The 21736-nt window shown below is 48.8% G+C and overlaps 8 protein-coding genes across 8 annotated transcripts; 7 read left to right on the top strand and 1 right to left on the bottom strand.

Annotated features, from left to right (window-relative positions):
- The first annotated feature begins 463 nt into the window (after positions 1–463).
- On the top strand, positions 464–7654 carry BDV37DRAFT_113463 (ATP-dependent RNA helicase BRR2). The gene has a single exon (XM_032078423.1). It carries the CDS (start codon positions 701–703, stop codon positions 7328–7330), a length of 6630 nt encoding a protein of 2209 aa, XP_031941780.1. The 5' UTR covers positions 464–700; the 3' UTR covers positions 7331–7654.
- Position 7655: 1 nt separating this feature from the next.
- On the top strand, positions 7656–10372 carry BDV37DRAFT_113426 (oligopeptidase family protein). The gene is made up of 2 exons (XM_032078420.1): positions 7656–7884; positions 8006–10372. The coding sequence occupies exons 1-2, from the start codon at positions 7853–7855 to the stop codon at positions 10128–10130; spliced, it is 2157 nt and encodes a 718-aa protein (XP_031941781.1). The 5' UTR covers positions 7656–7852; the 3' UTR covers positions 10131–10372.
- On the top strand, positions 10373–11300 carry BDV37DRAFT_113427 (uncharacterized protein). Its single transcript, XM_032078421.1, has one exon. The coding sequence runs from the start codon at positions 10614–10616 to the stop codon at positions 11163–11165; it is 552 nt and encodes a 183-aa protein (XP_031941782.1). The 5' UTR covers positions 10373–10613; the 3' UTR covers positions 11166–11300.
- Positions 11301–12025: 725 nt separating this feature from the next.
- BDV37DRAFT_113471 (glycoside hydrolase family 43 protein) lies at positions 12026–13163 on the top strand (the record flags this gene model as incomplete). The annotated part of the gene is made up of 1 exon (XM_032078424.1): positions 12026–13163. The coding sequence occupies one exon, from the start codon at positions 12029–12031 to the stop codon at positions 13016–13018; it is 990 nt and encodes a 329-aa protein (XP_031941783.1). The 3' UTR covers positions 13019–13163.
- BDV37DRAFT_293934 (putative MFS transporter) lies at positions 13067–15170 on the bottom strand (the record flags this gene model as incomplete). Its single annotated transcript, XM_032089529.1, has 9 exons — positions 13067–13298; positions 13352–13681; positions 13736–13789; positions 13837–13923; positions 13979–14436; positions 14485–14587; positions 14683–14687; positions 14730–14916; positions 14980–15170. 9 exons carry the CDS (start codon positions 15168–15170, stop codon positions 13115–13117), a joined length of 1599 nt encoding a protein of 532 aa, XP_031941784.1. The 3' UTR covers positions 13067–13114.
- A 1180-nt stretch (positions 15171–16350) lies between these two features.
- Positions 16351–17945, top strand: BDV37DRAFT_282762 (uncharacterized protein; the record flags this gene model as incomplete). The annotated part of the gene is made up of 4 exons (XM_032087119.1): positions 16351–16422; positions 16481–16947; positions 17065–17167; positions 17229–17945. The coding sequence occupies 4 exons, from the start codon at positions 16351–16353 to the stop codon at positions 17943–17945; spliced, it is 1359 nt and encodes a 452-aa protein (XP_031941785.1).
- Positions 17946–18582: 637 nt separating this feature from the next.
- Positions 18583–19685, top strand: BDV37DRAFT_271348 (putative serine/threonine protein kinase; the record flags this gene model as incomplete). Its single annotated transcript, XM_032084708.1, has 4 exons — positions 18583–18663; positions 18748–19021; positions 19079–19338; positions 19431–19685. 4 exons carry the CDS (start codon positions 18583–18585, stop codon positions 19683–19685), a joined length of 870 nt encoding a protein of 289 aa, XP_031941786.1.
- A 314-nt stretch (positions 19686–19999) lies between these two features.
- BDV37DRAFT_247439 (uncharacterized protein) lies at positions 20000–20509 on the top strand. Its single transcript, XM_032081866.1, has one exon. The coding sequence runs from the start codon at positions 20103–20105 to the stop codon at positions 20256–20258; it is 156 nt and encodes a 51-aa protein (XP_031941787.1). The 5' UTR covers positions 20000–20102; the 3' UTR covers positions 20259–20509.
- The last annotated feature ends 1227 nt before the right edge of the window (positions 20510–21736 follow it).

Consider the following 21736-nt stretch of genomic DNA (forward strand, 5'->3'; position numbering starts at 1 on the left):
CTTGTGGTAGATCTTTTAACTTCACAGTAGACCGTGTTTTGGCACCCCGTTGGAGCGTGAGGCTTGGAGCCGGAGAAGGCATCGCGACGCGCAGCGAGGGGCGGCGGGCATGATGGCAGATGGTTCGGTGTACCTGGCAGTGATACGGTAATATAAGATCGGTTTTGCAGAGAGGCGAGATGCGCGACGGAATCAAGTGTGAAATCCGACTGCCATAAACTGGCATGATCCCAGTATGAATCGAACGTTGGAAATTGTCGTTGAGCTTCGTTGCGAGCTTCACAAAAGAGCTTAAGGTGATTAGCTGGGGCGCGCGAAAAGGGTAAAGCGTTGATTATTGCCTGAGGCACCCATCGCCAAACCTTCCGTCTTCGCCACTGAAATCTGCTCGAAGAGAACTTCGGAAGCGGAACTCTCAAACGCAACAACTCTTCAACACCGCGAACCATTCCACGCAGCTTGCGGCCCTGCACCAACGACGAAGCTTGTCTGCTGCAGGAGGATGCTCCAGGTTTGTGAAATCTTCTGGAATCTCATATAATTGCAGGATTCATTTGTCGTCGCAGGAGTGTCGACGCGCCGGTTGATCGTGAGCTCCACCGAGCCCAGACGACTTATTCCAGTCGTAACACGATCGCGTTTGATTTCAATCCCTTTCGTTCTTTTGTTGCACAGTTAATCGTATTATAATACCATCAAGATGGCGGATCAAAATATTTCCCAGTATAAGTACTCGGCGATGTCCAACCTGGTTCTCCAGGCGGACCGTCGTTTCATTTCTCGCATCAACGATGAACCTACCGGAGACCCAGAGTCCCTCGCAGGTCGGATCAGCATTCGGGAGATGGGCGGCCGAATGGCGCGTGATGATGCGCCAAAGACGAAAAAGAAAGCAGGCTTGACTGAAATCGAGCGAGGTTCGATTCGAGAAGGCGAGGACGTACTCGCCCGAGAACAAAAGAAGCGCCAACGAGGCCAACCTGCACAATTACGAGGCCAAGGTATCCTTTCGGCTGCCGATGCTGTTGTCGAAGGCTTGAAATACCGCCCCCGGACGCCAGCCACCCGAGCCACATATGATCTTATCCTTACCATGACCGCAAACCATCTTGGCGATGTTCCTCATGAAGTCGTACGAAGTGCCGCCGATGCCGTGCTGGAGTACCTGAAGGACGAGGAAATGAAAGATTTCGATAAGAAGAAGGAGATTGATGATTTGCTTGGCAGTTCCATGAACCCGAAAGAATTCAACGAACTTGTGAATTTGGGCAAAAAGATCACCGATTACGACGCGCAGGACGAAGATGAAGATATGGACGGTGGTCTTCAGGGTGAAGGCGAGGAAGAACTTGACGAACGCCAAGGTGTTGCCGTTGTTTTCGACGAGGAAGACGAAGATGACGAGCGCATGGGCACTGTCAATGAAGTGCGAGACGATGATGAGCTGTCAGATGAGGACGAGGCAGATTTGCAAGACGCACCCGGCACTGACGAGTTAACCGCCGACAAGGCAGACGCCGATGATCTCGACACCGAGGAAATGGTAATAGACGGCGGCGTGGACCGTGGTGGTAACCGAGGGGATAAAGGACTCAAGGTTTCTGCTCGCGAAATTGATGCCTACTGGCTTCAGCGTGAGATTGGTAAAGCATACTCAGATGCCCATATCCAACAAGAGAAGGCCACGGAGGCACTTGAGATCCTTGGCGGTAAAGGCGAGGATGGCGCTGAGAAGCCACTCCGAGATGTGGAAAACGATCTAATGGAGCTCTTCGACTATGACTATCCGGATCTCGTTGCTAAACTGGTTACTAACCGGGACAAGATTGTTTGGACCACTCGGTGGCGCAGGGTGGCTGAAGATGCGGATGCCCGCAACTTGGTCGAGAGCGAAATGGTCGAAGCCGGTCATCGTGCCATTTTGGATGAAATTCGAGGAAAGACAGCTCGTGATGATGGAAGTAGTCGACCTGAGAAGAAGATCAAGCTCGACCTGATGGACGTCGATGTACCAAATGCTCCCGCCCCAGAAGAAAAGCCAGCTGATGGCGGCTTGGTCAGAGGCCTTCAACCCAAACGGCTGATCAATCTGGAAAACCTCGTCTTCCACCAAGGAAATCACTTGATGACAAACCCCAGTGTCAAATTACCTCAAGGTTCGACCAAGCGGACATTCAAAGGATACGAAGAGATTCATGTGCCGCCTCCCAAAGCGAAGAGAGATCCCGGAGAGAAGAACATCCCGACCACAGAACTTCCCGAGTGGGCTCGGGTTGGTTTTGGAAGCTCGAAGGAGCTCAACCGTATTCAGACCAAGTGTTTCCCTTCCGCTTTCCATGATGATGGTAACATGCTGGTCTGTGCGCCTACAGGATCTGGAAAGACAAATGTTGCCATGCTCACCGTCCTACGAGAGATTGGAAAGAACCGTAACCCTCAGACGGGCGAAATCATGCTGGACGATTTTAAGATCGTTTTTATCTCACCCTTGAAAGCCTTGGTGCAAGAGCAGGTCGGAAACCTTGGCAAGCGCTTGGAGCCCTATGGCATCAAAGTCGCCGAACTCACCGGCGATCGCCAGCTGACAAAGCAACAAATCGCTGAAACTCAGATCATTGTGACGACCCCAGAGAAGTTCGATGTTGTTACGAGGAAGGCATCAGAGACAAGCTATATTAAGCTTGTGCGGCTTATTATCATTGATGAGATCCATCTTCTTCACGACGATCGTGGCCCTGTCATCGAAAGTATCGTAAGTCGGACCATTCGCAAGGGCGAGCAGACTGGTGAACCTGTCCGAATTGTTGGTCTGAGTGCCACCCTCCCTAACTACCGGGATGTGGGAAGCTTCTTGAGAGTGGACCCTGTAAAAGGCCTGTTCCATTTCGATGGCTCCTATAGGCCTTGTCCGTTGAAGCAGGAGTTCATTGGTGTTACAGACAAGAAGGCCATCAAACAGTTGAAGACCATGAATGATATCTGTTATAATAAAGTCATCGAGCAAGTTGGGCAGCGTAGGAACCAGATGCTTATCTTCGTTCACTCTCGGAAAGAGACTGCCAAGACTGCGAAGTATATCCGAGATAAGGCCTTGGAGATGGAGACTATTGGTCAAATCTTACGAAGCGATGCTGCTAGCCGAGCCATCCTGGCTGAAGAAGCAGAGTCTGTAGATGATGCATCGCTTAAGGATCTCCTTCCCTACGGTTTTGGTATCCATCATGCTGGTCTGAGTCTTGCCGATCGTGACTCAGTCCAGGCACTCTTCGCAGACGGCAGCATCCAGGTTTTGGTTTGTACCGCCACTCTTGCTTGGGGTATTAACCTTCCTGCACATACAGTCATCATCAAAGGCACCCAGGTCTATTCTCCAGAGAAGGGTAGCTGGGTTGAGCTAAGCCCTCAAGATGTCCTGCAAATGTTGGGAAGAGCTGGTCGACCGCAATATGACACTTTCGGTGAAGGTATCATCATCACTTCCCAGACGGAAATTCAGTACTACCTCTCCCTCATGAACCAACAACTCCCTATCGAGAGTCAGCTTGTAAGCAAACTTGCGGATAATATGAACGCCGAGATTGTTCTTGGAAATATCCGGACGCGCGATGAGGGTGTTGACTGGTTGGGTTACACCTACCTATTCGTCCGTATGCTGCGCTCTCCTGGGCTGTATAGTGTTGGTGCCGATTACGAGAATGATGATGCTTTGGAGCAGAAGCGCGTTGACCTCGTCCACTCTGCGGCAGTGATCTTGGAGCGGGCAGGGCTTGTGAAATATGAGAAGAAGACTGGTCGTCTTCAGTCTACTGAGCTGGGACGGGTCGCTTCGCATTACTACATTGGCCACAACTCCATGTTAACGTACTCTCAGCATCTTCAGCCATCAGTTACTACCATTGAGCTCTTCCGAATCTTCGCTCTTAGCGATGAGTTTAAGTATATTCCTGTCCGTCAGGACGAGAAACTTGAACTCGCGAAGCTTTTGGGCCGTGTGCCAGTTCCTGTCAAGGAAGGTATTGATGAGCCTCATTCGAAAATCAATGTTTTGTTGCAGGCTTATATTTCGAGACTGAAGCTCGACGGTCTTGCTTTGATGGCAGACATGGTCTATGTAACCCAATCTGCTGGTCGTCTTCTGCGAGCTCTATTCGAGATTGCGCTAAGGAAGGGTTGGTCGTCTGTTGCCAAGACAGCTCTCGACCTCTGCAAGATGGCTGAAAGACGCATGTGGCCGACAATGACACCTCTTCGTCAGTTCCCATCCTGCCCCAGGGACATCATGCAAAAGGCCGAAAGAATTGATGTGCCGTGGGCAAGCTATCTCGACCTTGATCCTCCGCGTATGGGCGAGCTTCTGGGTATGCCGAAGGCCGGACGTGTTGTCTGCGACCTTGTGTCCAAGTTCCCTCGTTTGGAAGTCCAAGCACAAGTTCAACCGGTGACGCGGTCCATGCTACGCGTTGAATTGACCATCACACCCAACTTTGTTTGGGACGAGGCTTTGCACGGAACCGCGCAGGATTTCTGGATTGTAGTGGAGGACTGTGATGGCGAGGAAATCCTTTTCCATGATCAGTTCATACTTCGCAAAGACTATGCGCAGTCGGAGATGAACGAGCATCTTGTTGAGTTCACCGTTCCTATCACAGAGCCGATGCCCCCCAATTACTTTATTTCACTCATCTCCGATCGTTGGATGCATTCCGAAACGAAGATCGCTGTCTCTTTCCAGAAGTTGATCCTTCCGGAGAGATTCCCCCCGCATACGCCTCTATTGGCCATGCAAAGTGCTCCAGTTAAGGCATTGAAGCGTGATGAGTACCAGAACTTATACTCCGATTGGCAGTATTTTAATAAGATCCAAACACAGACCTTCAAGTCGCTCTTTGATACAGATGATAATGTCTTCATCGGCGCTCCTACTGGAAGCGGAAAGACCGTATGTGCGGAACTCGCGATACTGCGTCATTGGACTAAGGAGGACAGCGGCCGCGCTGTCTATCTTGCCCCCTTCCAGGAACTGGTTGATCAACGACACGCTGACTGGGAGAAGAGGTTAAGCAAACTCTCCGGTGGCAGGACTATTGTTAAGCTTACTGGGGAGACAACGGCTGACCTGAAGCTCCTGGAGCGGGCAGACCTTGTGCTCGCCACTCCAGCACAGTGGGACGTCCTCTCTAGGCAATGGCAGAGGCGTAAGAATGTACAGACTGTGCAGCTGTTCATCGCAGATGAGCTCCACATGCTGGGAGGCTACGGGGGCTATGTTTATGAGGTTGTGGTGTCGCGCATGCACTCAATCGCTCTTCAGCTGGAGAATGGTATGCGTATCGTTGGTCTGAGTGTGTCGCTCGCTAACGCCCGGGACATTGGCGAATGGATTGGTGCCAACAAACATACCATCTACAACTTCAGCCCGCATGCCCGTCCAGTTCCCCTGGAACTCCATATCCAGTCTTTTAGCATCCCTCATTTCCCCTCCCTCATGTTGGCGATGGCCAGACCGGCGTATTCTTCGATCTTGCAGCTCTCACCAGACAAGCCCGCAATCATTTTCGTGCCAAACCGCAAGCAGACCCGTTCTACCGCCATGGATCTGCTGGCCGCTTGTGCTACCGATGACGATGAAGACCGATTCCTGAATGCCGATGTGAACGAATTGGCACCACTACTTAACCGGGTCCAGGAGCAGACCTTGGCTGAGTCACTGTCTCACGGTATCGGATACTATCACGAGGCATTGAGTCCTACTGACAAGCGAATTGTCTCCCACCTTTTCTCAATTGGTGCTATTCAAGTGCTCCTTGCTTCACGCGACGTATGCTGGGAGCTCAATCTCACGGCACACTTGGTAATCGTCATGGGAACGCAGTTCTTTGAAGGCCGCGAACATCGGTATATCGACTATCCTATCAGCGAAATTCTGCAGATGTTTGGCAAGGCCTCTCGCCCTGGCGAAGACAAGATCGGCCGAGGCGTGCTCATGGTTCCGTCGGTCAAACGCGAATACTACAAGAAGTTCCTTAATGAGGCGCTTCCTGTGGAGAGCCATTTGCAGGCTTACTTGCATGATGCTTTCGTTACTGAAATCAGCACTAAAGTCGTTGCCTCTACCCAGGATGCCGTCGACTGGATGACGCACACATACTTTTACCGCCGCCTCCTGGCTAACCCCAGCTTCTACGGTCTCACTGATGTCAGCTACGAGGGCCTCAGCACCTTCTTGTCGGAGCTTGTAGAGAACACGTTGAAGGAACTTTCCGAAGCCAAGATCATCGATTTGGATGAAGAAGACGATAGTGTTTCGCCTCTTAATGCCGCCATGATCGCAGCGTACTACAATATCTCTTTCATCACAATGCAGACCTTCCTCCTCTCCTTGTCGGCTCGTACCAAACTCAAGGGTATTCTGGAGATTATCACATCCGCTACGGAGTTCGAGTCCATCCAGATGCGTCGTCACGAAGACCACATTCTGCGCCGTGTGTACGACCGGGTGCCAGTCAAGATGTCCCAGGTTGCGTACGACTCACCACACTTCAAGGCCTTTGTTTTGCTGCAAGCTCACTTCTCGCGCATGCAACTCACCATCGACCTGGCGAAGGATCAAGAAATCATTGTTAGTAAGGTTCTCAACTTGCTTAGCGCGTGTGTGGACGTTCTCTCCTCGGAAGGCCATCTGAATGCTATGAACGCTATGGAGATGTCCCAGATGGTTGTCCAGGCCATGTGGGATCGGGATAGCCCTCTCAAGCAGATCCCTCACTTCAGCCCTGAAGTGATTAAGGTGGCTAATGAGTTTGGCATCAACGACATCTTCGAGTTTATGGAAGCCATGGACCCGTCGGAGAACAAGGATTACGCTACACTGGTCAAACGTCTTGGTCTTGACAACAAGCAATTGGCACAGGCAGCAGCCTTCACCAACGACAAATACCCCAACATTGATATCGACTTCCAGGTCGAGGATCCGGACGATATTACTGCTGGCGAGCCTGCGTACCTCAAGGTCAAGATCGAACGGGAAGTCGACGAAGATGAGGAACCCGATATGGCGGTGCACGCGCCCTTCTACACCAACAAGAAGATGGAGAACTGGTGGTTGGTCGTGGGAGATGAGAAGACCAAGAGCTTGCTTGCGATCAAACGAGTTACCGTTGGGCGGAAGTTGGAGTTACGTCTCGAATACATCGTTCCTACCCCTGGCGACCATGAATTGACATTGTACCTGATGAGTGACAGCTATGTGGGTGTTGACCAAGCGCCAACTTTCAATGTCACCGCCGCCGAGGGGATGGAGGAAGACGAGAGCGAAGAAGACGAGGAGTAAAGACGAAAATTCATGAAGAGATATTTTGATTTATTCGGCACTCTAGGGTTGACCTTTGTATGATGACTTTACCTTGGTCCATGTTTGTGTAATTATAAGCTGTAATGTGGAAAGAAAAGAAAAAAAACATCTAGAGGTACATCATTCCTAGGATTAGGATTTGAGTCATGTGCACTACGTATCAGTAGCTCATTACCCAATTCGGGTTCCGGTGGATTGACATGGATGATTTTCAGTTTAGCGTCGATGGGGACCAAGTGGGGATAGCGCAGCGTGACCCATCATCCCATGATCTCCGCATTTAATGCTCTGCTTCTCCAACAAGGTCCGCCTTTTCTCCCTCTCACGCCACCTGGTCTCCTTTGCTTCTTCCCTTCGAAACCTCCCTGAAATTTCTCTCATCACCATCTACGGATCCTCCACTTTCTCTTCTATCATCTATATAGCTCCTTTCTTATAAACCTACCTACGTGCGGCCCAGCAGTGGGTACCTACTGTCCTATAGTTAATTGGAGATCTGTCATGACCATTCGTCCAATGAAGTTCACACCAGAGTAAGTTCACAGTCCCCCATTTCGCTGTTCTTGTCAGGAGCACAGAAATGCAAGCGCATATCTCAATTGTCCTTCCGGTACCTATTGGCTCAACAGATTGTTAACTTGGTGACTGTTTTAGGCTCCTATTGGGAGCTCCTCGGCGGTCTGCTGCTGTGCCCAATTCATCCGGCACTTTGGCTGTGTATACCCAGACCTCCTACTCCTTTGAGTCGCATGCCAAAACCAACGAAATACGAGTAGTGGATATCACCACAGGCCGATCTTCTCTCATCACAAATGATCCAAGTGCGAGCTCTCCTCAGTGGCTAGGGAACGATGACCGTTTAATATGGCTCAAAACAAAGGCAAACGGCAATACGAGCTTCATAATCGGGCATGCTCGAGAGGCAGGCAAGACATACACTGCTGGAACAGTCCCTGGACCAGTGGCGAACCTCAAGGTCACCACCATTGAGCCGGGAAAGATTGGGTTCGCTGTAACTGGCCAGGCGAATCCGGATGGGTCCCTTTATAACCCTCATGATGCTAAAAAGCCTCACACTACCGGGAAACTGTACTCCTCATTATATGTCAGGCATTGGGACTCGTACATCGAACCCCAGAGGAATTCGATCTGGTACGGCCTATTACAACAAGCCCCGCTGACCCCTGCTACTAGACATGCAGGCAAGTACTCAACTTCGGGATTAACCAACCTGATATCAGTATGCGGTTTAACCGGTGTTGAATCGCCGATCCCACCTTTTGGGGGCTCTGGAGATTTTGACATCAGCCCCTCCGCAATTGTCTTCGTAGCTAAGGATCCTAATGAGAACCCTGCCACGCACACCACCTGCTCGTGTTATTATTGTCCGATGTTTTCTTGGACTAGTGTGACTGCACTGGAGTCTCAAAAGATATATGCAGTCAAGGGCCTTGAAGGAGCCATGTCTTCCCCCGTCCTCTCCTCAGATGGCAGCTCTATCGCTCTCCTTGCAATGAGGGAAGATGGTTATGAGTCTGACAAGAACAGAATACTCTATGTGCCCAACCCGTGGAGTGGAGAGATGATAGAAGCTTTCGCGTCCCCGGATGGAGAGGGTTTGTGGCATCTAAGTCCATCAGCCGTGACATTCGCAAACGACGACCAGTCCCTCTTCGTTCAAGTGGAGGAAAATGGCCGTGGTGTTCTATACCAGCTTCCCCTAGCTAACTTCCGTCATTCTCGCCCCTCTGCGCTGAAGAAGCTGACACACTCGGGGTATGTGACTGATGTGTTCCCTGCATCAGCCAAATCATCCAAGCTACTGGTCTCGAGCAACAGCTTGGTAGAAAACAGCCGGTGGACGATTGTCGACCCGCAGTCTCCCGAGAGCCCCAAGGTCATATCTTCACTGTCTCGTGGCGGTGCTGCCTTTGGACTGTCTCCAGCGCAGGTCGATGAAATTTGGTTCAGGGGAGCTGAGGACCACCCCGTGCATGCCTGGGTTGTGAAGCCATCCGACTTCAAGCCTGGGAACAAATATCCCCTCGCTTATCTCATTCATGGAGGTCCGCAAGGAGCATGGAATGATCAGTGGAGCACGCGCTGGAATCCCGCTGTTTTTGCTGAGCAAGGGTATGTGGTCATCACTCCCAACCCCACAGGCAGTACCGGCTACGGACAGGCATTTACAGATGCAATCTGTGGTTCCTGGGGAGAACGACCCTACATCGATCTCGAAAAGGGATTTGACTATATTGAGAAGAACCTGGACTATGTCGACACAACTCGAGCTGTGGCCCTGGGGGCGTCATACGGTGGGTATATGGTGAACTGGATCCAGGGACATGACCTTGGTCGCCGATTCAAGGCTCTTGTGACTCATGATGGTATCTTCAGTATGCGGGCACTGTTGAGCACTGAAGAGCTCTACTTCCCTGTTCGAGACCTCCAGGGCCCCTACTGGAAAGTCCCAGAAAACTGGGACAAGTGGGATCCGTCCCGATTCACAGGCAACTGGCAAACACCCCACTTGGTTATCCATAACGAACGGGATTATCGGTTGACGATTGCGGAGGGACTTAGTGCCTTCAATGTCTTGCAGATGAGGGGCGTGGAGAGTCAATTTTTGACGTTTCCTGATGAGAATCATTGGGTACTAAACCCAGAGAATTCCCTCATGTGGCACCACACCATCTTCAACTTCATCAACAAGTTTATTGGGCTGCCGTCAGAAAATGGCACAGATTTGGAAACTGGTGTGGCTAATATGTCTCTGTAATGAATTGATGATTTCTGCCCGGCGCAACTGCAGTCCGGGCTTTGTCCTACCAGGTGGCGCTTTCAAGATCCAAGGACGGGATACATAATGATTTATATAGTTCAATGCACCTTTTTGATCGCAATTGAAACCACTATTCATCACCCCCGTTGACCTTGTCCATGAATAACGGACACAACGGCGTTGGACTAAGCTTCTCCGCTTACAGTGAAACCCCGTTTGACCCAGGACAAAGGCTCGGTAACAATGGTCCCATAGAAGCCGTCATTGAGCCCGTGCAGGACAAAGAGTTCTTTCTCCGTGAGCCTCTGCTGAGACTGTCGCACAATATATAGCCAGCCAACCGCTGTGACCTGATCTGCCAACGTTCATTTACGCTTTTCTGACACGCGCTTCTATAGGCAAAGGCCGGGTGCTTTCTGGAAACCACCGATCCATATTTCGACTGAATAACCGGCCCTAGTGCTCGGGAGCCTCTTCAGTATGCCAGAGGCCAGGGCTTCTTCACCTCATTCTCACACTGTGGTCGATTCTGCCAGTATTGTTGCTCCAGAGCGCCGAGTCACATGCTTGCCACGTCCCACCACGCGCTCAGCAGTCCCAGGATCGACGACCGATGAGAGACACAGACGGCACCACCCATGCTTTGTCCCCACTCTTACTCACTTACGGACTCCCCTGTATCCTCTGGTATCCAGCATTACTGCCCTCGCACACCCAGACTTCCCTACTACTCTCCTCGCCTTCCATCTCCTGACTTCTCGACAACTAGATGAGCTTGCCATCCATTATCATCAAGTGTGGCCACCAGCCCCCGCGACCTCTTACTATCCCGTGGTCATCCCGCCCTGGGTTGGTACAGAAAACGAAAAGGACGTGGACATTGAAACTAAGCGGCGGCGGTTCGGTCGGTTCATCGGGCTCCAGCGTTGCGAGACCCCCGCGGAAGAACAGGAGTCATACTCATGGGGAATGGAACAAGAAACTGAGACAGAGCTACTAGAGCTCATTGATCAAGAGTGGAACGAAAGTTGAATATCGTCACTCATCGCTTCAAGTATGGGAAGGTTTTATGTAACCAAAGACCTGATAGTGAGTCGCTCCCTTTAGTGTCTCGTTCCAAATTCGAACGCCCAAGCTTATGTCTTGCAAGGCTTCATTTTTTTTCCTCCATTAGACTTAGACAAGCCTAGTCATCTAGTACCTCTAGCATTATACGTACGCTGTTTCTCTTTTCTTCTTGGGGTTTTTGTTTTGTTTGTTTCTCCAGGGTCTGTCGCCTTCTTTTGAACGGCGTGCTAACTATGGTTACTGCAAGTATCATGAGACCTATAGTCAGTCACCTTTCTCAATCTCACCCTGTGATTCTCGTCATTCATTCAATGTTGGGCCCTACTTTAACGCTCATTTATGATTTTCTTACCTTGCACGATGGGCTGTCCTTTCATGATGTTATGTTTCTTCCGAGCAGAATCACCTTTCTCGATAGAATAAATGTACCTAATGACATAGTAAATCTAGCGGATCAGAAATGCACCCAAGTCATGTTCCGTACTTAGTAGCTCTTGTCAACTTGGTTTAAGTGAGTCCATGATCCATATACTTAGCCTCGTATTTATCCATGGCTCACCCGCCAGGTACACACAGAAACCAGCCAAGTTTTCCCGCCACGGCGCAACGCAGCCCTAACGATAACTGACGGAAACCATTTATCCGCGGGGTAAACCTGCGGGGGAAAGCTCTTGGTATTCATGTTTAGGCTGTCCGGCTAAACTAGAAGACCTACCATATAAAAGAACAACATGATAAATTCAGTACAGCTTCATATCCCCCCAAACACCAAATAATCGTACAAAGACAGAATCAAAATTCCTCACTAACAATCACAATCACTCACAATGTCCAATTCCACTAATCCCCCTCTAATAACCCACATCTACACCGCCGACCCCTCCGCCCACGTCTTCAACAACAAACTCTACATTTACCCCTCCCACGACCGCGAAACAGACATCCAATTCAACGACAATGGCGACCAATACGACATGAATGACTACCACGTCTTCTCCATGGACTCCATCTCCGGCCCTGTAACGGACCACGGCGTCGTCCTGGGCCTCGCCGACGTTCCCTGGGCAAGCAAGCAGCTCTGGGCGCCTGATGCGGCCACCAAGAATGGGAAATACTATCTCTACCTGCCCGCCCGCGATCACGAGGGCATATTCCGCATCGGCGTCGCTGTGGCCGACAAACCGGAGGGACCGTTCACGGCCCAGGAGAGCTATATCGCGGGGAGTTATAGCATCGATCCTGCGTCTTTTGTGGATGATGATGGGAAGGCGTATCTTTATTTCGGAGGTATCTGGGGCGGCCAGTTACAGTGTTGGTCGAAAGATGCTGGGGAATGGGTCTTTGATGCTTCGAAGACGGGGCCTCAGGAGCCGTCTGGGGACAATGCGATTGCCCTCCATCCACGCGTTGCGCAGTTGACTGATGATATGTTGGGGTTTGCGTCCCCTGTGCAGGACCTGGTTATTCTGGATGAGGGGGGCAGCCCGCTCAAGGCGGATGATCATGAGCGACGCTTTTTCGAGGCCTCCTGGATGCACAAATATAACGGGACGTATTATTTCAGTTATTCGACCGGCGACACGCATTATATTGCGTATGCGACTGGAAAGAGTCCGTTGGGTCCGTTTACGTACAGGGGCCGGATCTTGGAGCCGGTGTTAGGGTGGACGACGCATCATTCGATTGTGGAGTTTGGGGGGCGGTGGTACATCTTTTATCATGATTGTGAGCTTTCCAAGGGAGTGAGTCATCTGAGGAGTGTCAAGGTTCGGGAGATTGCCTATGATGATCAAGGGGATATTTATTTGGTGGAGTGAGTATGCTTTAGTGCGTGGATTGTAATTGTATTGAGCCTTGGTTGTTTGATAGAAATATATATAGGGCTTGCGTCTGATTTATTGCGTACTGCAACTCTAATGCGTCATCCCCTTTTCCCAGTTCTCGACAACGAGGTTCCAGTATTTCTCGCGGCTGCGTGTCCGTAGTGTCTTGCCGTATTTGATCATGACGAGGAAGACGGCTGCGCAGGCCATGCTGATAAATGCGGCAGAGATGAAGCAGTTTTGGTAGCCCAAGTTGTTGATCCAGGGGGTGATGCTGTGTCCCGTTAGCATGCACCGCTACATGTGGATAAAGAATGAATGACATGCCCGTAACCGATAGCGAAAGACATCGTGTTTCGAACTAAGATGATGCTTGTCATCGCGTCGCCGCTTAGCTCCCGGTAGCTGTCAACGAGGTAGTTCACGCTCAGGGTGACACCGCACGTGTTCGCCATCGCAATAAGGCACATCGCTACCAGGAGGCCAAACCAATGGACCTGATGTGCTGCGCCGACGCCCCAGAGTATCAATGAGCCTGGGAGGATCACGAGACAGACAAGGAACGGCCAGAGACGGTGTTCGGCTTCCATGATTCCATTATTCCGTCGAGCGAGTCGGATCGTTAGCCAGTCGCTGAATCTACCGGTGAAGATAGCGCTATGTCTCAGTTAGTATTGCATAGATGTGCACCTTGAAGGTGGGGAGACTTACCCAAGACCCACGCCGAGACAACAAGCAATGTAGGAAAGGCCGACAATTGCGGTGCTTTTTCAGTAAGAAATGGATCCAGTTGGCTCTCTGGGGTTAAATACCTGAAGTTGTATGGGGCAGAGCCAAGAATGATTGAGGCAGTTGCGTTCAGCACATTGAAAAAAATCAAGTACGAGCCATATGAGAAGCTGTTTCGCCAGTTACCTTTCTAAGTTTCTGATGGACTGGGACTTCTAAACTTACCCTGCGTAAAACACAACGGGCCAGCTCAAATAATATAAAGCGTGCCAGAGCCGTCTAAGCATGTGATTTTTGGGCTGACGCGGCCCCAGAAGTGACAGCTTCTGGATGTAAGTTTTCTTCTTGTATACATTATGTACTTCACCGGCCTCTGTGTCCGTATGCCGAGTATCAACAGGATCAGCTTTCTCTTGCTCCTCTTTCTCGGATGTTGAAGTAGGTGGATTCACTGGGTGAGCAGAGGTGGTACGTTCGACACCTTTACGCGTATAATTCGTCTCTTCCATGAAAAAGAAAAGGAACGTAGCGGTGACGGCACAGAAAATGGCAGGGTAATAAAATACCCATTGCCAGCCCTGGTACTCGGCAATGAAGCCACATATAACTGGGGCAAAATAGTTACTGCCAGCCAGGAAGCAGGCATACATACCCATATACGTTCCGCGTTCGTGCGTGAAGTACTGGTCCCGTCAGATTGGATTGCGACGATGTCTCATTAGGATACACACCACATCCGTGACTGTTATTTCAGGAAGGGCCTCGATTGGCGCCAAGAAAAAGCCAGTCACAACGCTACGAGCGATCCATTGTCCATTACTCGTTATATAAGGACTGACCCGTCAGTGTCAATTGTTCAAAGTGAAGCTGGAGCTGTACATACCCCCAGATCAGCGTGCCCTAGCCGTATAACCATGTTAGAAATACACTTCGTCTATCAGTGATCTAGACTTACCATCATTCCGATCAATGAGACTATGTATGTCAGCCGCTTACCATACTGCAATGCGAATGGTTGCCAAAATAGTAGGCCCCATCCTGCAAGCAGGAACATATATCCTGTGCCTTCATTTAAAGTGCCAACAGAAACCCCTGTCTCCTCGGAGAGTGGAACGAGTACTGAGTAGACAACTGAGCATGCAATACCTGCGAACAAGGTATACCTTCAGATCCAAAAGGCGGTTAGCTCGTGCTCAATGTGTCATTCCAGGTGTGCGAAGACGTACGAACTGACACAGATGGTCGACAGTAATTTTCGTCGTGCCGACCAGTTTAGTGGGTCATCAGGATCATTCGAAGGCTGGGGAACGAGAACAATGTCACTGTTTCCTCCGTCCAGATGTCGCGTGGCCAATGTATGCTCCAAATCCACTAGAGTAAATGTGCCCGGGATGGCATTTCTGTCCACCTCCGGCATCATACTGCAATGACACTGTGGAATGCCCCTTGTGTTTCAAAAGATGGAATGAGAAGATAGATCTAATCGAGTATAGACAGGTGCATGACCTCACTGCTACATTCAGGGGTCAATCCTGTGTAAGAGCGGTGTACGGAAGGTAATAAATGGGTCTCTTCACAACGCATCCCTTGCAGCGGAATCAGACGCGTCGCTCTGATCTGGGCTTCGACCTATCATTATCATGCCCACAGTAGAATATTCTCCGCTTAGCCGAAAGGCCGGTAATCTCGAGAGGGGTTAAGCATTTGCACCACTTTCTGGATAAGCAAGGCGGGATCCATTCGACTAATCCAGAATCCAGACGTCGATCTTCGACTCAGTCGACGCTAAGTGAAGGTAAACTGATAACGGCACATTCGCATCGATCCTGATGGATCCAATGCGGAGATGAAGGAAGACCTTGAATGACTCGTATCTAGTGGGGGTGTGGTCTGGACATTCGATATGGAAGTAAGTGGTTGTCCGCGTGTTGGAGAAGTCAACGGAATTCTTTCCGGGGATGACGCTTAGACGAACCAACCACTGCCGCACGGCGATCGTAGCGAATCATCCATTACTGGATCACCTGCCACTCCACTACCCTAACTAATAAACTAAAAACATCTCGTTCTTTCTTATCTTGGTCTCAAACGGTGTCCTGCCGAGTCCTACCGAGATAAACCCACTCGTTCCTTATCATCGATCCTTACTGTATGGTATCTGTAGTGTGCTAGATCCCTATCTTCCCATCCCCCTCCCAATAGGACCAGGCCAGACCCTTTCGCTGGGTGTGCACTAACGATTATGAATTCACCAAATCCCTAAGACTGACCAAGAATATCTATCCTAAAACATTGAACATGCAATATGCGATATCATTTCTCCTTTTAGTTTTACTCAGGAGAAAGCACCGCCTCAGCTGACGTCCTTCACACTTTTGCCAGTGTAACCTAGAAGAAGAATTATAGATTGTCCAAGGACAGATGGAATTGTTTACCTGATAAGGAGTGGAAGTCCTGTGCACCGCATTCGTGTCACATTGAACTTCCCATTATCAGAATTCTGGCCTGTATATAGCTCTCATGCTCTGGTCCTTTTTGTACGAGGCAATACCACACGATTTGGATAGTTATTCATCTTGTCCGAGGAGTTGAACACCATGATAGCTACTCGAGAGCACATGCAAAAGCAACTTGGGTGTAATGAGACCGAGGATATCTTTGACCCCGAAGTACGCCGTTGCGGGACTTGCATCTTTTCCCCAGCTATTCTAACAACATAGCTTTTAGGTTCACCTTAACTATGCCCCTCCTGCCACCCTGCTCACCATGGAAGACCTAGGCTTGAAAGGCTCGAAAACATCAACTCCAATAGCAGGAAGTGCTCCCTTCCCATTCCTTTCCGAGGCAGGGGTGCATGCGTATCGACGATGTCTGATGAAGCCTCATATCCTACAAGACTGTGCGAAGTCATATGGCGCTGGGACATTTATTCTTCGGAATTTAGCCCAACATTCCAAATTCATCTCTGACCTCTGGACGCATCCGGAGACAATGAGAATTGTGTCTGAAGTTGCTGGCGTGCCACTGACTATAATTATGCCAATCGAAATTGGCCACACAAATATCCAAACTGCTGGCTGTACAGTGGATGATCTGATGAAGGAGCTTGAGGTGGAGCCAAAAGCGAACAGCGTCTGTATGGATGAGCAGGATGGCTATGATCCGCTTAGGGAGAGTGCGGTTATACCTTGGCAGTAGGCACTCTTTCTTTCCTGTCTCTCTCCTGCTGTCTATCTTTTCTTTTTGGCTTTCTTCTTGTATTCTTCCTGTTCAACTTTCGAAGCATTGTGATGCGTACTAACGAAAGAAAGCCATGACTCTTACCCGTACGTAGCGGTCCTGATGCTCAGCGATACTACACATATGACTGGGGGAGAAACCTATATTAGGAAGAATGACGGAAGTACAGTAAAGGTATATAGCCACCAACCTATGGTGTCAATAGGAACTTCATAAATACTAATTCTTCGTATAGGTCGAAGGACCTTCCCTGGGGCACTGCGTCATACTACAAGGAGGCCAAGTCGAACATCTGGCCGCGCGAGCCTTCGGAGCAACCGAGCGGATCACAACTATAACTTCATACCGCGCAGCGATACCCGGTCTCCACGACGATAGCTATCTGTCAAACGTGCGGCCATATTGTGATCTCTCCGAACTATACACCGAGTGGACCGGCTACCGGCTGGAGAAAATGAAGCAGGAAATCGAGCATATGCAGGCTACTATCATCCAGCACGTTGGGCGTGATCGAGACGGTTTCCCATTAGACGAGGTATATCACTTCGCTGAGCAGCAGACATCGTACCTTAAGCGTACCGTCCGCCAGATGGTAGACCGAACGTTGTGTGTAGATGTTAGGCGACGTTTTGACGTTAGAGAGATCAATTCGGTCAATGAGAAATGGGCTCTTGTCCGTGCCCATCCGCGATTTAACGATCTGCTTCCGGGTGTTATGGCACAGACTTTGATATGGGGACCTGTTCGTCTGTATCTGAGTGACTGGGAGGAGACTAAATATATGATCAGGAGTGGGAATGCGTCCTTGGTTCATAGTCAGCAAGGGACATTCTCCTGGGATCAAAACCGGGCTGACGAGTATCTATTCGGTGACGAACTTCTCCGACAAGGTCTCAAGGAGGTTCTGTTAGCTTGGTTGCATCGCTTTGACTTGGTTACTCTTGGTAATTAAGGGACATTTGGCCTGGGTGGTGAATTTCCATTAGGACGGTTGGGCATCGTTGAATCTCTTAAGCTGTGGTACACGGCGCGGTAAAGACAAGGGAGATCACGAACAAAAGGCTTTGGAATTCATGGGGTCTGCAGGATATGGGACCTCTAGGAAGGGCATGCAATGGTCACCTGAGGAGGTGACGCTCCTACTGAAGTTAAGACGGAATGGAATATAAGGACGGTCCTGGTCAAAGGTGACGAGGGTATTATCGGAAAAGTTTCCGGGTCGAAGTCAAGGCTCAATCCAAGTGTTCTGTAGTTCGATCCTCAAGAATAGAGCAACTTGACATTCGACACGCCTGTCGCAAGATAGTAAAGCAATCTTGGTGGAGGACCTTCGAATTCCCTCTTGCAGTTAGTTTTGCCGCCTTGGGATTAGCATCAATATCTGCCTGGATCTCCAACTATATAAGAAGCCACTAAATCCTGACCCCTTGGAGCTGGTACCCCCGGAAGCGTTTCCCAATGTGAGAAAGAAACTCCCTGGCTGAATTAATCTCGACAGACATTCTCGTCTCCTGCAATAGCGGGAAATAGTATTTCACTACAATATCTTGCTGCTGACTTCCCAAGCGACTCCAAGCATTCCACTGACGATGTCCTCTCTCTTTCGAACTGGACATGTTCTTCGAGGTAAATTAGGGAAATACACAATCGCAAAGCGAGTCCGAGACACTGTTTGGTTGGCGAAGTGAGTGCACAAAGCTCAGGTCATTTAGAAAATATACTGATTAGTTTCTCGCAGAAACCAAGCAAAATAGACCGTCATCATTAAGGGCGTTGAAAATCATCCACGTGTGAACAATGAACTAGATATTCTCAAACGCTTTCAGGCCAAAACTTCTTGCCTCCGACCTGTCCTTGATGAAATTGAAGATCCTCCCGAGCTAACTATCATTGTCTTGAACCACTTTGAAGATGATCTTCTTCAAGCATCAAAGACAAGGCCCTTGAACCGAAAGAAGCTTAATTGCGTCTCACGGCGTATTCTTGAAGCGCTCAATTGTCTCCACCAGGGCGGTTATATACATGCAGGTAAAAATAATCTCCCTGGTTACTTATCTAGAAACGTCATTGATACCAGATCTATAGATTTGAAACCAGATAATATCTTTGTAAATTACGCCGACCGAGGCGTAGGGAACCATGTGCGATTTTCAGATGTTCGACTACGGGATCTTGGTGACACATGCCCTATTGACTCGAAGTGGGCAAGGTCAGGCACTCCATTAGGGGCGCCGATGTGGCACAGCCCAGAACTGATCATGGAGACTCCGTGGGGCTCTCCAACCGATATTTGGTCATACGGAGCTGTGGTGAGCTTCTCAATTCTGTTCAATGAACTGATCTTGGTAAGAGAACACTAATCGCCATTTCAGCTTATATCTCTCATCTACGGTGCCAACTTCAACCTGTTCAACCCCACCACTGTACCTTGAAACAGCAATTTCGATATTTTGGCCCCTGGCCTGGTAAGTATGAAGAGGTTGCAAGTCCCGAGACTTTACATGCCATTAGGTGGGTTATGCAGGAGATTCCCAAATCAGAAACTACCCCATTTGCTATGATAACGGAGAAAGAAGTTTGTAAGAGAGATAAGGAGTTCATTATGGAGATCAGGAAGTTGGACTGGAGGGATAGGCCATCCGCCAGGGAGTTGTTGGAGCATGAAAGGTTGAAGGAGGGTGACAAGGAGTAAATATTTACTAAACATTTAAAGTCTCCCAGCATCCCATATTTTCTAGCGGTATCGTATAAGCTAACCAGTAGATTCGGTTCGGGCCGTAATGACGAACGAGTGCATTATTGGCATAGGCACGTGGGATGCCTCCCAACCGCCCAAGGTTCCCTGAGCTACTAGTAGCTGGGCGGTTGGGCCTCCGGGCGATCTTCCGCAGTGATCCTCAGTGAGAGCCACGGTTGCTTGACTTGCGACCACAAGGCTTTGTCTCAATATGATCCGCATGTACTTTTCTTTACTAAAGAAACGAGGTAAAATTTTATATCCTCTATCAATACCAAACCTCAACCGGTAACTTCATTCAGATTGGAACGCGCACGACGATTTTTTTTTAACTATAGCAGGGGTCGTTTCCTAACAAAAGAAGTTTACGAAATGTCAATACGCTATGTTCGGTTTAATATGAATGAACTGGTAAAGCTTGCTGCTAAAGCAGTCGGCTATTCTAATACACAATGCGTCCACGTTAAGAGATTTCTAGACGGAATGTTTAATAAGACTTTCCTTTTCACAATGCAGGACGGTATATAGGTTGTTGGTAAAGTCCCAAACCCCAACGCCGGGCGGGTTTACTATACCACTGCCAGTGAAGTGGCTACTATGGATTTTGTCAGTTAATTTTTTTTTATTTTGACCCTTTTATCTCTTCCTAACGCTTGGCAATGCAGGTCAGAAATACGCTTGGTATACCCGTGCCGAAGGTGCTGGCTTGGAGCTCGAAAGCGAAAAAAAACTTAGTTGGCGCCGAATATATTATAATGGAGAAAGTTCTAGGGGTATAGCTTGAAGAAATTTGGCTTAAATTGAATATCAAAGACAGACTTGAGGTGGTGAAGGTAATCGCAGGATACCAAAAGTCCTGGATGTCAATTTCTTTTGCTTAATATGGGAGCCTATACTACTCTTGTGACTTGGAAAGTTATGAAGACTGTATCATTACAGGGTAAGATGGCTTTGGAATGAGGGAACCTCGTTTTACCGTCGGTCCCTCGACAGGCCGAACATTTCTCGACGACGGAAGAGTAGCACTGGACCTTGATCGAGGCCCGTGTGAGTTGTTACAATACTAGTATCCTGTTTCCAAAGCCAGTGCTGACTGCGCTTTTCTAGGGTATAGTGCTGAATAATATAAAACAGCAGTCGGTATGCGAGAGATTAGATCTGTTCAAAAGATCTCGGAACTATCTCAGTCGCCTATATTACTACATGGTCCCAGTATATATATCGCTCTTTTCGCTTCAAAAAATTAGCTGCACTTAACAACTATTTTCGCATAGTGAAATATCTTCTGTTAATTAATAAATTAATCTCGTCTATCTTTTTATTTTACTCTGATCTCTATGTAGAGAATATATTTATTAATCTCGAAAGTCTATTGCAAGTATTCAGTACAATAGATTAGTAATTAAATAAATTTCTACTGCTCTTTGATTAAATTCGCCAGCTATATTTTCTTAATTATAATAGTCTTTTAATAACTGATCTTAATCTACCAGTACTCCCAGAGAATTTTAGTAAGCTAAATTCTACCGAGTAAAAAAATACTATAAATCTATACTTACAGATATCGCTCGCAGTCTTGTATAGAAAGCTCATCTACACTATTAATGAACGACTTTATAAAGCTATAAAGTTTCGGGAGACTACCAGTTTTGAGATAATGATAATGGCTCAGAATATCCTGGTTGATGGGGAGGTATTATATTAAGCCAGGGTGCTTGATTTAGAAGAAGAATGGCTTAGCCTTCCAGGTGTCCACGCTCAGGGTGATTTTTAGTTTCCGTGTCATATATCATCTGAGGAGGCTGTTTTGATCGAATAAGATGTTTCCGGTGCAATCAGAGGTATGGATATTATGCGGGAGTTCAAACAGCTATTAGGTGAGGACTGGCCCGAGAAAGGTGTGGTACGACATGATCAGTACGGCCGAGTGAAAGAGCTTTTAAAATAGGCAAAGATAAAGATGATTGATGGACTCGCACAGTTTGAAGATGAGTGGGTGGCTTGGA

Source organism: Aspergillus pseudonomiae (assembly GCF_009193645.1).
Source record: "Aspergillus pseudonomiae strain CBS 119388 unplaced genomic scaffold BDV37scaffold_30, whole genome shotgun sequence".
Classification (NCBI taxonomy): domain Eukaryota; kingdom Fungi; phylum Ascomycota; class Eurotiomycetes; order Eurotiales; family Aspergillaceae; genus Aspergillus; species Aspergillus pseudonomiae.